The sequence below is a fragment of the Sinocyclocheilus rhinocerous genome, unplaced genomic scaffold, assembly GCF_001515625.1.
Source record: "Sinocyclocheilus rhinocerous isolate Xijiao unplaced genomic scaffold, SAMN03320098_v1.1 scaffold2090, whole genome shotgun sequence".
NCBI lineage: Eukaryota > Metazoa > Chordata > Actinopteri > Cypriniformes > Cyprinidae > Sinocyclocheilus > Sinocyclocheilus rhinocerous.
In genome coordinates, this window is record NW_015632025.1 from 253,810 (window position 1) to 268,198 (window position 14,389).

General features: G+C 45.3%; 3 protein-coding genes across 3 annotated transcripts in view; 1 reads left to right on the plus strand and 2 right to left on the minus strand.

The window, feature by feature from the left end:
* Positions 1–2,150: 2,150 nt before the first annotated feature.
* LOC107742030 (cellular nucleic acid-binding protein-like) lies at positions 2,151–3,479 on the minus strand (the record flags this gene model as incomplete). Its single annotated transcript, XM_016554878.1, has 2 exons — positions 2,151–3,204; positions 3,274–3,479. Coding segments are annotated over 2 exons (324 nt in total), but the record flags the coding sequence as incomplete, so codon positions are not given.
* Positions 3,480–3,544: 65 nt separating this feature from the next.
* On the minus strand, positions 3,545–8,055 carry LOC107742027 (cellular nucleic acid-binding protein-like). The gene is made up of 5 exons (XM_016554876.1): positions 7,930–8,055; positions 6,266–6,377; positions 6,119–6,184; positions 3,882–4,080; positions 3,545–3,812 (listed from the first exon to the last, which is right to left on the minus strand). Exons 2-5 carry the CDS (start codon positions 6,366–6,368, stop codon positions 3,695–3,697), a joined length of 486 nt encoding a protein of 161 aa, XP_016410362.1. The 5' UTR covers positions 6,369–6,377; positions 7,930–8,055; the 3' UTR covers positions 3,545–3,694.
* Positions 8,056–11,831: 3,776 nt separating this feature from the next.
* LOC107742031 (RAF proto-oncogene serine/threonine-protein kinase-like) overlaps positions 11,832–14,389 on the plus strand; it is a 19,509-nt gene continuing 16,951 nt past the window's right edge. The window contains exon 1 of the mRNA XM_016554880.1: positions 11,832–11,970. The gene's annotated coding sequence lies outside the window, so the exon portion shown is untranslated. The remainder of the gene's footprint in view (positions 11,971–14,389) is intronic.

The following is a 14,389-nucleotide window of genomic DNA, read 5'->3' on the forward strand; positions in this document are numbered from 1 at the left end:
TTGCTGTTGTTTCCAAACCAAAGGACATATATCAGTATCTCGGCTAACACCCAAAATTAGTTCAGCAATATCGGCAAAAATCTAACATCGTGCATCCCTAGTTATTTGATATATTGTTTAATTTTAAATAAGTGTTTGTTTACCACAAAGCACATTTTGGTCATCCCATTAAAAATAACATTGAAACGGGATCATTTTAGAGCTTTAAAGTGCTGGAAACAGTTGTGTGAATGCTTGGAAGTCACTGAACGTGCTTGAATTTCTCTCTCAAACCCTGAACTGAATAATGTAATAACATTCGACTATTTCTGCCTCAACACCATGGTTACAGCGAGCGCTAATACTTCTGGTGTTCTGACCCGTTTCTAACAGAGAGTTCTGTGCAGAACTCAAACTACTCACTCTGCGGCGTGTTCAGACACGTCTCGCTGGATCTCGGTTTGTTACGCTAATCTAACTTCTGATTAAACTGGAAAAATGCAAAACCGCACTATTTTCACTGGCGGTCTCAGATCTTCTGTAGAAGCTATGAAAACTGATGACAGATGAAGTTAGAAATACACATTAGTAATTCATGTGATGTAACACAGCATGCATCTGTCATTAGTTTGAGTTGAGATGATTACCCTATAGTCCGTGTCCGTTCTCTCGGAGCAGCTTGTTGATTTCATCGTTTAAATCCCGAATCTTAAACTCACCCAGACCAGCTGAGGACGACCGGCAAAAGTTAGTCAGGCACATTCGCTTGTTCATCCTTTGGTCTTTCTCGCACAGTCTCGCCGTTTTGAATCTGGGCGACTTTCTTTGAGACCTCACTGATGATCTAGGAGTGTAAGACAATAGTGGTTAACCCGAGTGTTTGTGGGCCAATAACCCACATATATTAGCAGAACATGGAGAGATCTGGACGTGATGTCTGACCTGTCTTCTCCACTTCTCTGCTTTGGGTAGCTCATTACACTCCGAAGCTAGAAAAGCTCTGCTCTCCTGAAGGCCGTGTGATCCGGTGAACACCAGAGATAATGCAGACGCGTTCAGATGACCATCTGCACTGGACTCAGCTGAAGCTTTCCCTGCTCGAGCTGGGCTTGACGAACCCTGACGAACCCTGGCCACGGCTGTCCTGCAGAGCAACACAACAGCATTAACAGAGCACTCTGCTCGAGACACGAGAGAAAGCGCAATAATCGCTTCAGCGGGCTGTGTTTAAGCGCTCATGTTTTCTGTAGAACGCGTAATCAGTCTTCGACAGATAACACGTGCTGGACATTTAATTGAACCTAACCCCAGCATACTGTACTCGATAACACTACGAGCATCTGATCTGTGTAACTCCGTTTATTAAATCTGACAAACTTCTGCGTCAACGGAGAAAACCCGCTTTGCTCTCGAGTTGACAGAATATGTATTCATTTCAGACAAAAAGCCATTCAGCTACTTTTATAAACCTATAATAACACAAGTGCGATCATTTGAAATGCATTAGCTAGGGAAGAATGTTTATTTTACCATGTTTGTAGCTCAGATGTTTGATCCGCGTCAGCGCGCACGACGCATGAAGATGACGTGTCGCTACACTGGACCACTTCCGGCGCCAAGCGATGACAGATCAAACGCCTGAGAACGCAGGTGGGTTTATTTATTTATTATAGTCGTGGTACTAACTTGTAACTGGTACTACTTTGAAAGACTAACTGTCTGTTTCTTTCAAACAGGACTTTACAGTGATCTTCTTGAGGCAAACTGAACTGTGTGTGTGTCGGTCTCAACAGAAAAACACGCCAACCATCAAAAAACAAGGTCGTTTTCGGCTGCACACCAAAGAGACTGCATTTTTAAAATAAAAAACAACCTTTTTATTACTATTTTAAAATTAGACAAAATATTGTTAAAAAAATCCCAATGTGTAATATAAACTGTTTAAAAAAAGTAATTAGTAAATATTTTCCCACTAGAAAATAAAACCATACAATGAGATCTGCCAGGGTTTGCAAGCCTCCGCACTCACAAAAAGACACTGTGGCCAAATGTGCAGACACTTCTCTTATGAGACCGTGAAAAATCAAAAATACAATCTACAATCCCAAACACGGAGTGTATTCCTGGAAAGAAACGGAAACACGAGAGCACTCAGAAAAGACAGGCCAGTCTTCACACCCCTTCCTCCAGATTTATTGAGTTTAAAATTACATTTCTATGTCCTACACCTTCAGTTGCATTCACCTTCAGACTTAAAAACTGAGTACAAGCAAATGAAAGTTTTTTTATTATCATCATTATTATTATTTTTAGAGTAGTCTAAGTGATATTGTACAAAAATAACATTTTGATTTCTGTGAAAACGTTCACCTTTCTTCTAACTCCAAATCTGTTTTACTACCTTTTTCTATTGAAGTTTTCAGCTTGGGTGGAGCGTCCTACACTCCATCCATCTGTTATCTCCTGGGGTCATAGGTTTGCGACGTCACGGCTGACCAAACAGCCCATGTTTTAAAGGATTTCATTTTCTGGAACTGTTCTTACACAAGGCTTCCAGAATATGCTATAAAGTTGTTTGCGCTATATTACACGTGACGTACTCTATGCTGTTGCTGTTTTCTCCACATAGCTGCGCACTGCTGGTTTGGCCCGGATAGACCCAACCGTATGTGTCCTGTGCTGCTTTTCCAGCTCAATCGCTCACAGGCTACCTCGGTCTCAGCGATAAAACAAACAATGCAAGAAGCGAGCGCTTCCCTGATCTCTGTATGGTTGGTTTTTAGCATGTGTGTTTTTCTCCCGAGCCTCCAGAGGCCTCTCCGACACGCGCTCTTCCACTCAACACACCTCTGCTCACCAGTGGCACGGAAAGGGGGTTCTTTAACAAAGCATTATACATAACACCTCTACCAAACTAAACATAAACATTTTTTGTATTAAATGCAGAAAGTGGGAAGTTTTCTTCCACCCCTTTCCTCCTCCTCCATGTCAAGAGCTCACTGGCCTGGGAATAGCCTCGATCAGCCAACCGATGGCCAGCGAAGAGGACTCAGAGAAAACAATACAGCCATCAATCAGAGAAAGGAGGGGCGATGGAGGGGCCGGGGCTAAGCGGTGGCCTCGATGCTGCACTCCTTGGCCACGTGGCCGGACTTCCCGCAGTTGTAGCAGTTGACTTCGCTGGCCTTGCTGCACTGAACGGCGACGTGTCCGATCTCCCCGCACCTGAGAGGAGCAGAAGCACAGGTCAGCGCGGCTCTCTGGCACCCAAGGCGCTGGGGCCCCGCGGCTCACCTGTAGCACTTGACCTTCTCGCAGCCCTTCTGGATGTGTCCGAAGCCACCGCAGGAGTAGCACTTCTGCTCGTTAGCGTGGTCGCAGTCGCGGGCCATGTGTCCGGCCTTGCCGCAGTTATAGCAGACCTGCTCGCGCTCCTTCTTGGGCTCTTTGCAGTCTCTGGAGATGTGGCCGCCCCTGCCACAGTTGTAGCACGCTGCAAAACACACACACACACACACACACACACACACACTAGGGATGAGCGATGTGGGCTTAAACAGGGAAGTTTTCTTCCACCCCTTTCCTCCTCCTCCATGTCAAGAGCTCACTGGCCTGGGAATAGCCTCGATCAGCCAACCGATGGCCAGCGAAGAGGACTCAGAGAAAACAATACAGCCATCAATCAGAGAAAGGAGGGGCGATGGAGGGGCCGGGGCTAAGCGGTGGCCTCGATGCTGCACTCCTTGGCCACGTGGCCGGACTTCCCGCAGTTGTAGCAGTTGACTTCGCTGGCCTTGCTGCACTGAACGGCGACGTGTCCGATCTCCCCGCACCTGAGAGGAGCAGAAGCACAGGTCAGCGCGGCTCTCTGGCACCCAAGGCGCTGGGGCCCCGCGGCTCACCTGTAGCACTTGACCTTCTCGCAGCCCTTCTGGATGTGTCCGAAGCCACCGCAGGAGTAGCACTTCTGCTCGTTAGCGTGGTCGCAGTCGCGGGCCATGTGTCCGGCCTTGCCGCAGTTATAGCAGACCTGCTCGCGCTCCTTCTTGGGCTCTTTGCAGTCTCTGGAGATGTGGCCGCCCCTGCCACAGTTGTAGCACGCTGCAAAACACACACACACACACACACACACACACACACTAGGGATGAGCGATGTGGGCTTAAACATATAGCACGAATACATTATTTATCACCATAACGATATCAATGACGGTAATTCAAGGAATCCTGTTTCTTTAGAGAGATGTATTATTTTTCCTGTTTTTACCCAAAATAGGGTGTTGTGAGCATTACGGAGCACACACACGTAACGTAATGACTGTTTAATTCATACACTGGAAGCCGGAGGGCGCTCTCGCACATAAACTCCACACATGCATCACAGAAGTAATAGAACCGACCACGCTCCAGGAAATCCCTAATATGCACAAAGGCATCCAGTTATCGCTGAATAAAACGCACAACGGAGATTTTAACTGATGAAGCTTGAAGGCAATAAACATACGATTGCGACAATATATGGTTTATCTGTGCTCTACAAGCAATCTTGGGTATTTTTTTATAAAGGAAAGAATATTTATAATGCAATGCTGATCGTCATAGCCTTTATCGGTGTATATAATACTATCATTCTGTGATATGAAACCACGTCTGGCCACAAAAAGAAGTATTTCAAACACTCGACTATGTTATTAAGTTAATTTGGAGAAAAAGCATGTCAATAAATGATATCTTTGCTGGATAACAGGTTTGTAAACGGTCTCATACACATGCTACTGTAGTACATTTATTCAGACTGACTGTGTGTGCACTGTTCAGTCCTGACCAAACCAGCTCCAGTAGAAGGAGCTCTTCGTTTAGCGATAAACTCCTATAATTTCACGTCTGCCTTCCACCATGTCGCTCCGCACGGTCGCACGCAGACATGTCAACAACTAGACTATCGTTATTATCGCGGGAAGACTATTTCTTATCGTGGGGAGAGTTATTACCGGTATATCACAAACTATCAGACATCGCCCATCCCTACAACACTCAAGAGATTTTAAGCTTTCAATTCATATATACTTTATAGTGATTTCTAAAGCGTGATAAAAGGAACGAAGAAAGACTTTTTCTGACAAAGGTTAGAACTCCTGTTATGATGTAGATTTTTGATTAAGAAAAAAAAAAAAAGTACTTTTCCTACACAATTTGTAACAAAAAAAAGTGGTAAAATATATAGGAGTCTTATATAATGATATACAGTTTGTCATGATTAGACTAGGATTTATTTGTAATATAGTGAAGTAAACTTACAGTTAAGAACATTTTTTATCCTCTTTATCTTTTACATGCACATGGGGGGGGAAAAATTGGTGTGGGAAATTTTGCTTCAGACATTTCTATTAGAGTTCAAGAGAAACGGCTAGTAATATTGAATTAAAAGGGAAATTCTGAAGTATTTCAACAGTGTGAATTTTTGTGGAAAACTAGTGTATACTAATTTTAGCAAGAAATTGTTTATAAATCGCACAAATTGCAATCAGCAAGTAGCACATTGAATTAAACATGAAATTTTGAAGTAAAAAAAAAAAGTCTAAAATTGTATTTTCTTGGAAAACACCACACTTATTTACTTTGAAAAATCAATTTTTACAGCATAATAATGTTTTTTAGGAGTGCACCACATCAACTAACCCAATGCTAACTGGATGTGAATACTCTTACATATTTAAAATGCAATTTTACTCTTTGGTCAGCATTCAAACTTTAAAAAACTAGAGTTGTAAATAAAACTGAACACTGGAGCACATCTCACGAGTAAATATTTCAGTATTTCTACTGAATGTTTAATTTAATGCATTACTTGCCATATCTTTGTATAAATTTCACATAATTTGTGAAATTTACTATGAATTGCTGACTAAAAATTGTTTAGATAGTAATTTTTTATTTTTTTTCCACACAGTTGAACCATTTAAAATGAGCCAGACAGTGTTTGTTTAACTCAGTGTGTGTGACCTGTAATGGTGAAGCTGACTAGCTGACTGAAAAGTGTTTTCTCCGTGTCCCGAGTGATGGACAGACTCTCTGATATGAGAAATGTTTACAATCACAGCACGTAACACAAATGTTTTGACAGATTACACGTCCTCACCATCCTCGGTCCTCTCGCAGTCCCTCGCTACGTGGCCTGGCTCTCCACAGCGATAGCAGAACAGATCTAGCGTGAGCAGAGACACACATTATTCAGCCGATCCGCTCAGCACACACCTGCTTTAACAGCGCAGCGAGCGGCTCGTACCTTTCCCTCGGCCACGACCCTTTCCACGGCCGCGGCCTGCGTTTGGACAGTTCTTGATCCAGTGGCCCGTGCGGCCGCAACCGAAGCACTCGCTGCTGCTCATAGCCTCCGACTGAGAGAGAAAACATTACACTTCATGCAAATAAACAGCTTTATGCTTTGAATGAAGCTGCAGTCTTGACACCAGAGTTGTCAGATATTCAACGAACACAAACCCAGAAGGTGGTGCTCAAAAATAAAAGAAACTTCCAAGTCAACTCATTAAAGAAACCAGTACACAACTAGCCGAGCACATTTTACTCAACAGTTGTAGACCAGCTGATTTATTTATGCATTCACTTTTTAACGCCATGCCAGCATCAAGGCTATTTTCATGGCAATCTCAAAATAAAGTACACAAGGTATACACTTAACAAAAAGCTATAAAAGTCATTTCAGATCTACACTAGCCACAAATTCTAAAATACATTCAGGTGATACATTTTTAAACAAATCGGTCAAACACACCTCTGAATGAAACAATTGTCTATTTACATTAAAAACAGTACAATCCAATAAAATATGCTTCATAGTCATTTTGGTTTGGCAAGTAAGACATGATGGTGATTCTTCACCTTTTAATAAATATCCATGTGTACTAAGTCTTGTATGATCTACACACTGTAAAACTACTTTGTAAACCAGTTGATAAACCAGTTGAAGTGCATATGATTAGCATTTGCTTTAAATGACACTTAAATTAATTTGCATTGATAAAAAAAGAGAAGTTTTTGCAGTTTTCAATAAAACGCCATTTCCAAAACAGCTCGTTTCATGGTACAGGTATGTTAATAAAAGTCTTAAACACAAGTTTTAGTGGTTAACATTGCGGCCAGTAACTTTTCTCTGACTTTTGAGAGAGACGGTTGTCTCTTGGATGAGTTCTTGGTTTGAGAATCGCTCGATTCAACCGATTCCTTGGAAAGATTCGACTCAGAAAACGAATCGTTCGCGAACGGGACTGTCAGCTAACACAGCTCCCGTTAAAACACGTGGTGTAATCTACTTAAACATGACAAAACCCACCGACCCGGACAGCACTGCTGTGTATCGTTCTCGTTGCTGCGAATGATTAAAACCGGATTCGACGCGCTAACGATGCCAAAACAAACCGAATGCGAATCAGAACGCGTCTACTGAGGACAATAATGCTGTCCAGGCAGGCAGTGTAAACACACAGCTGAGCTACACACACACACACACACACACACACACACACACACACAGCGAGTGCAGACAGCGCGTTTAAACCCGCCGCGCTCCAGCATCTGCAGCACAGACCGAGATGAAGATCTGGAGACATGAAGAGCTCCTCAGGGCTGAGGTCTGGCTGTCCACTCACCCATCCAGTCCCGCGACGACATTACATCTATCCTCCAGCTATGAGCGCGTATAACCGCTGTCGCTAACGTGAGTTATGATCGTGTCGCGTCTGCGATCGTCTTTTCCTGCTCGCAGCCTGTCGCAGCAGGCCAAAGTGCGCCGTCAGAAAACCTCACTTCTGTGCCTTTCTGGACACACTCGCCTTACAAACACAGCTCTGGCATCTCGAGACCGTGACGACGACGACGCCAACCCGTATGCGTCGAGTAAATGTAGTGTTTTCGTCCTTGAAGGGAACTCACCTCAGCGACGTGACTGTAGCTGTTTATGTTCGTCTGCGCTGCGCAACACGCGCTCTGCGCACGGCACGCGACTCCTCCGCCCCGCCCACCGCGCTCTTGCACACGACCCTCAGCCGCAAACACGTGACGACAGCACGCTCACCAGCGAGACCGACAGACAGCTGTGTGACGCTTCTGAGAGAGAGAGAGATATATATATATTATACAGACTGATGGATGGATGGATAGATACTCAGTGCAGGTTGTACCATGGTACCTGTTTGAAATCCTGTAAATAGCAGAAATAAATAACCCTAATAAACATAACCTAATACAGACTGAGGGATCACTAGAGAGGAGGCACAGACAGAGCTCTGAGAGCTGAAGAACTCCATCACCATCACAACATTTCAGTAAATAGCACTCAAGTTTATGGCTGTACCAAATCCAGAACAATGAAGACATATATTGGGAGAAAACTCCAGTTTGATCACAACAGCAGCTAAATATATGTAACAGCCTGCCACAAACTAAGAGAGCCAGCCAGCAGAAACTAAAAGTCAGAAATATTCTTACATCTTAACAGGTCTGAATGCATGTACATGCTTTTCCCCTCTTATTATATTTCTTTTTAGTTCTGGTTGTTTCTAAAACATTTGGTTTTGTTTGCTTAATTATTGATCGAGTGTGTGTGTGTGTGCGTGCGTGTGTGTGTGTGTGAGAGCGAGTGTGTGTGTGTGTGCGTGCGTGTGTGTGTGTGTGAGAGCGAGTGTGTGTGTGTGTGCGTGCGTGTGTGTGTGTGTGAGAGCGAGTGTGTGTGTGTGTGCGTGCGTGTGTGTGTGTGTGAGAGCGAGTGTGTGTGTGTGTGCGTGCGTGTGTGTGTGTGTGAGAGCGAGTGTGTGTGTGTGTGCGTGCGTGTGTGTGTGTGTGAGAGCGAGTGTGTGTGTGTGTGCGTGCGTGTGTGTGTGTGTGAGAGCGAGTGTGTGTGTGTGTGCGTGCGTGTGTGTGTGTGTGAGAGCGAGTGTGTGTGTGTGTGCGTGCGTGTGTGTGTGTGTGAGAGCGAGTGTGTGTGTGTGTGCGTGCGTGTGTGTGTGTGTGAGAGCGAGTGTGTGTGTGTGTGCGTGCGTGTGTGTGTGTGTGAGAGCGAGTGTGTGTGTGTGTGCGTGCGTGTGTGTGTGTGTGAGAGCGAGTGTGTGTGTGTGTGCGTGCGTGTGTGTGTGTGTGAGAGCGAGTGTGTGTGTGTGTGCGTGCGTGTGTGTGTGTGTGAGAGCGAGTGTGTGTGTGTGTGCGTGCGTGTGTGTGTGTGTGAGAGCGAGTGTGTGTGTGTGTGCGTGCGTGTGTGTGTGTGTGAGAGCGAGTGTGTGTGTGTGTGCGTGCGTGTGTGTGTGTGTGAGAGCGAGTGTGTGTGTGTGTGCGTGCGTGTGTGTGTGTGTGAGAGCGAGTGTGTGTGTGTGTGCGTGCGTGTGTGTGTGTGTGAGAGCGAGTGTGTGTGTGTGTGCGTGCGTGTGTGTGTGTGTGAGAGCGAGTGTGTGTGTGTGTGCGTGCGTGTGTGTGTGTGTGAGAGCGAGTGTGTGTGTGTGTGCGTGCGTGTGTGTGTGTGTGAGAGCGAGTGTGTGTGTGTGTGCGTGCGTGTGTGTGTGTGTGAGAGCGAGTGTGTGTGTGTGTGCGTGCGTGTGTGTGTGTGTGAGAGCGAGTGTGTGTGTGTGTGCGTGCGTGTGTGTGTGTGTGAGAGCGAGTGTGTGTGTGTGTGCGTGCGTGTGTGTGTGTGTGAGAGCGAGTGTGTGTGTGTGTGCGTGCGTGTGTGTGTGTGTGAGAGCGAGTGTGTGTGTGTGTGCGTGCGTGTGTGTGTGTGTGAGAGCGAGTGTGTGTGTGTGTGCGTGCGTGTGTGTGTGTGTGAGAGCGAGTGTGTGTGTGTGTGCGTGCGTGTGTGTGTGTGTGAGAGCGAGTGTGTGTGTGTGTGCGTGCGTGTGTGTGTGTGTGAGAGCGAGTGTGTGTGTGTGTGCGTGCGTGTGTGTGTGTGTGAGAGCGAGTGTGTGTGTGTGTGCGTGCGTGTGTGTGTGTGTGAGAGCGAGTGTGTGTGTGTGTGCGTGCGTGTGTGTGTGTGTGAGAGCGAGTGTGTGTGTGTGTGCGTGCGTGTGTGTGTGTGTGAGAGCGAGTGTGTGTGTGTGTGCGTGCGTGTGTGTGTGTGTGAGAGCGAGTGTGTGTGTGTGTGCGTGCGTGTGTGTGTGTGTGAGAGCGAGTGTGTGTGTGTGTGCGTGCGTGTGTGTGTGTGTGAGAGCGAGTGTGTGTGTGTGTGCGTGCGTGTGTGTGTGTGTGAGAGCGAGTGTGTGTGTGTGTGCGTGCGTGTGTGTGTGTGTGAGAGCGAGTGTGTGTGTGTGTGCGTGCGTGTGTGTGTGTGTGAGAGCGAGTGTGTGTGTGTGTGCGTGCGTGTGTGTGTGTGTGAGAGCGAGTGTGTGTGTGTGTGCGTGCGTGTGTGTGTGTGTGAGAGCGAGTGTGTGTGTGTGTGCGTGCGTGTGTGTGTGTGTGAGAGCGAGTGTGTGTGTGTGTGCGTGCGTGTGTGTGTGTGTGAGAGCGAGTGTGTGTGTGTGTGCGTGCGTGTGTGTGTGTGTGAGAGCGAGTGTGTGTGTGTGTGCGTGCGTGTGTGTGTGTGTGAGAGCGAGTGTGTGTGTGTGTGCGTGCGTGTGTGTGTGTGTGAGAGCGAGTGTGTGTGTGTGTGCGTGCGTGTGTGTGTGTGTGAGAGCGAGTGTGTGTGTGTGTGCGTGCGTGTGTGTGTGTGTGAGAGCGAGTGTGTGTGTGTGTGCGTGCGTGTGTGTGTGTGTGAGAGCGAGTGTGTGTGTGTGTGCGTGCGTGTGTGTGTGTGTGAGAGCGAGTGTGTGTGTGTGTGCGTGCGTGTGTGTGTGTGTGAGAGCGAGTGTGTGTGTGTGTGCGTGCGTGTGTGTGTGTGTGAGAGCGAGTGTGTGTGTGTGTGCGTGCGTGTGTGTGTGTGTGAGAGCGAGTGTGTGTGTGTGTGCGTGCGTGTGTGTGTGTGTGAGAGCGAGTGTGTGTGTGTGTGCGTGCGTGTGTGTGTGTGTGAGAGCGAGTGTGTGTGTGTGTGCGTGCGTGTGTGTGTGTGTGAGAGCGAGTGTGTGTGTGTGTGCGTGCGTGTGTGTGTGTGTGAGAGCGAGTGTGTGTGTGTGTGCGTGCGTGTGTGTGTGTGTGAGAGCGAGTGTGTGTGTGTGTGCGTGCGTGTGTGTGTGTGTGAGAGCGAGTGTGTGTGTGTGTGCGTGCGTGTGTGTGTGTGTGAGAGCGAGTGTGTGTGTGTGTGCGTGCGTGTGTGTGTGTGTGAGAGCGAGTGTGTGTGTGTGTGCGTGCGTGTGTGTGTGTGTGAGAGCGAGTGTGTGTGTGTGTGCGTGCGTGTGTGTGTGTGTGAGAGCGAGTGTGTGTGTGTGTGCGTGTGCTGTCCTGAAGGCTTTTATAGCAGAGTCGGTTTACTGATGGAGCAGACCATTCAAGAATCAATATGTTCAGAGCTGTGGTCATCTCTTACCGTTAAGGTGGTTTGCATATCTGGAGCTTTACAGCCCTGTTTGTGCAGTCTCCATGCTTGTCAACAAAAAATACTTTAAAAAACATTTCATAGGAATAGCTTTTCTTAAATTGATAAAGAGCATGATATGAAACAAACTCGTGCTTGTGTCCCGAATATAAGTGATCAAACATACAGACGTTCAGCCCAGTTTCTGCTGTGACCTCATGTTTGGTCTGTAGCCTGCTGCTGTCAGATGCTGTTCTCCCCGCCTCCATCTCTGTGAGAGCAGAGTGCAGCTGAGAAGCTCTGGGATTTATTCACAGAGAGCCTCCATTAGACACTGAGCCGCAGCTCGATAGCACACTGGGCTCATTGGTAAGCAGAAGTGCCATTTGCTGGATTTGTATTATAGGAGAAAAGGCCCAGATTGTTTGGCTGTTCCCTGCTGTGGATGAGCTGAGAATGGGGTGAAGAGAGAGCATCAAACAGAGCTTTTGGTTGGATATGAGAAGATAATCTGCATGGATGGGTTTCACCAGCACTTCTTGATTCAGGTGAGTAACTGTAGGGAAGATATAGCACCTAATAAACTAATTTTAACATTAGTTTATTAATAATAATCTGATTCTTCAAGAACTCAAAAATGCTAAGAGTGGCAGTATTGATGGCTGTGGAAGTAACCTTTGTTCATGTTCTGCCCTTCTTTTAACTGTAATCTTTTTTTTCTTTTTAGTCTTCTATGACATTGTGACAAAATAAATAAATAAAAAAACAAAACATGTGCATAAAGGTATTATATGGTTCTGTACAGGTCATCTAATAGAAGTCTAGGTCAAAACTGAACAGTTATGAAGGTGATTTGACTGGCGATGTTGAACAATGCTGTGCGCTGGTAATATTCTGTGAAATGTTTTGATTGGAATTAACTGCAATGTAGTTGTTTTTCGCAGTAAAGCTTGCATTCATTCAAACCGTGAGCTAATGTGCTGCTATGGACAAGTGGTGGCACTGTTATCTCAGTTTATGTTATTTCTAGTGTTTTAAGTGTATCAGCTTGTTACAATACATAAAATACAAGCAATATTAGAAGCCAATAACAGCACAAATATGTAGAAATGCAAGTATAATGTAGAACAAGTGTTCTTGTAAGATGAAATGAATGATTTATATGTAAAATCTCTATGGTGTCATGGCACTGGAAGAAACAGGCCTACACAGCACACTCTGTTAATACTACCGCTACGGGTAAATGTAAGAAAAATGAGCTGTGGAAAAACCTCTTTGCTGTCTTTCTGTCTGTGCCAAAACCCCACTCTGGTGTTTTCTCATCTAACCATACAACCTGCCATCTGAAGCTCTGGTCACTTCTGGCAAACTATAAGTGCATGTACAGTAAATGCTTCTGTATTGCAACATGCCCCAAACAAGTTCAAACCTCCTAACTGGACTCATTTTCAGCCCTGGACCGGCCCACTTTAGTTCACAACTGAGCTACTAAAATAAGACTACGTTATAGCTTTCATACGGGACGCTTCTTTGATGCCTCAAACACGGGCATCCATATTTCAACCCAGTGACATTACAGCAACCGGCCCTCGCGGCCCAAATACAGACTTCTCCCGCTGCTCCCGATTAGCTGATCCGGGCCTGACTTTTTGCGTTCTCATTTGCTCAAATAACAAAAGAAAAACTCCATGATAGTGTTTTCATGACTTTAAAAAAGGAAAATAACTGAGAGAGACTGATGACGGCAGTCTGAAGAGAGAACGATGTCAAATTTGCCGTCCCTCCCATAGACGCTGCGTTAGAAACACCCGCGCATTAGCGTTAACTAGGTTTTTTTTGTAATTTGATGCAAAGGTGATATAATACACAATATAGTGTTATAAATGCACATACAACTTTTTAAAAATGAAAATCTAAAAAACTTTCGAGGAATTATGATGCTGATGACCGTTAAGCGCGTCATCACAGTCTTGTGAAAAAAGTCCATTTTGTTTGGTAACAGACCTGAGAGTGGATTGTTGAACTTGTTGATGCAATTTAAGATTTCCTAACTAGAGATAAGATGCGATTTTGTAAAATAGGATAAGAATCCCAATCCCAAAAAAACCCTCAAGTTAAGATTTGCTTCTGTAATATGAATTTGCGAAAAATCCTAATTTAACATATAGATAAAAAAAACATTAGGTGCGTCCCAAATCGCGTATACTTCTGCGCTATTCTATGACGTTTTGTAGTATAAATAGTGCGAGTAGTGTGTTCACACTGAAAATTCCAAAAAGAAAAAGTACACTTTAAACACCCAGATGATGCACTTAAATAACCGAGCATATGAAGTGTGCAATGTTGGACACTTCATGCACTCAACAGTCGCAGCTTTAAAGCAGTGGTTCACTGGGTTTTTTCTAGGCTTGATTGTGTTTATGGGGTGCAGTCTAACATGTGTTAATGCTTCCTTTTTTTAAAAAACGCATCATTTTTCACATAATTTACCTTTATTCCACACCTCTCTGTCCCTTCTCTGAGAAACGGGCTTATCATGTCCTTCTTTTATGAAGCCCCTCCCTCAGAAATACACGATGGGCTCTGATTGGTTAGCTAGCCCAGTGTGTTGTGATTGGCTAAACCGCCTCTAGTGCACGTCTAAACGTCCCGCCTCTCACCTCAGCGGCATGTGCTCCGGTTGTATTGTAAACAATGGCGTCGTTAATATCGCTTATCAGTTTGAGCCCGATTGAGAAGCAGAGGATATTATTGAAGAGGATCGTGCAGAACCTGTGCAAGCACAGCTTTTAATGGTAGGCCTATTTGTTGTTGTCCAATACTTTTAGATACGCTGTTGTTTGTAAATACTGCTTCTGTTAGCTTTTAATATATGGTTTTATCCTGATTAAAGCTCTAATACAGTACAGCAACCGCATGCGCCTGCGTCCATGTTTAATGCTTCTCATAGCTATGTGAAAATAAGTG

Bases quoted from the DNA above. Each gene is read 5' to 3' on its own strand.
- LOC107742027 (XM_016554876.1), bottom strand. From the start codon at position 6,368: ATGAGCAGCAGCGAGTGCTTCGGTTGCGGCCGCACGGGCCACTGGATC. The intron at 6,185-6,265 runs GTACGAGCCGCT...TGCTCACGCTAG, and splicing joins GGGTCGTGGCCGAGGGAAAG to ATCTGTTCTGCTATCGCTGT. The intron at 4,081-6,118 runs GTGAGGACGTGT...TGTGTTTTGCAG, and splicing joins CTGCGAGAGGACCGAGGATG to CGTGCTACAACTGTGGCAGG.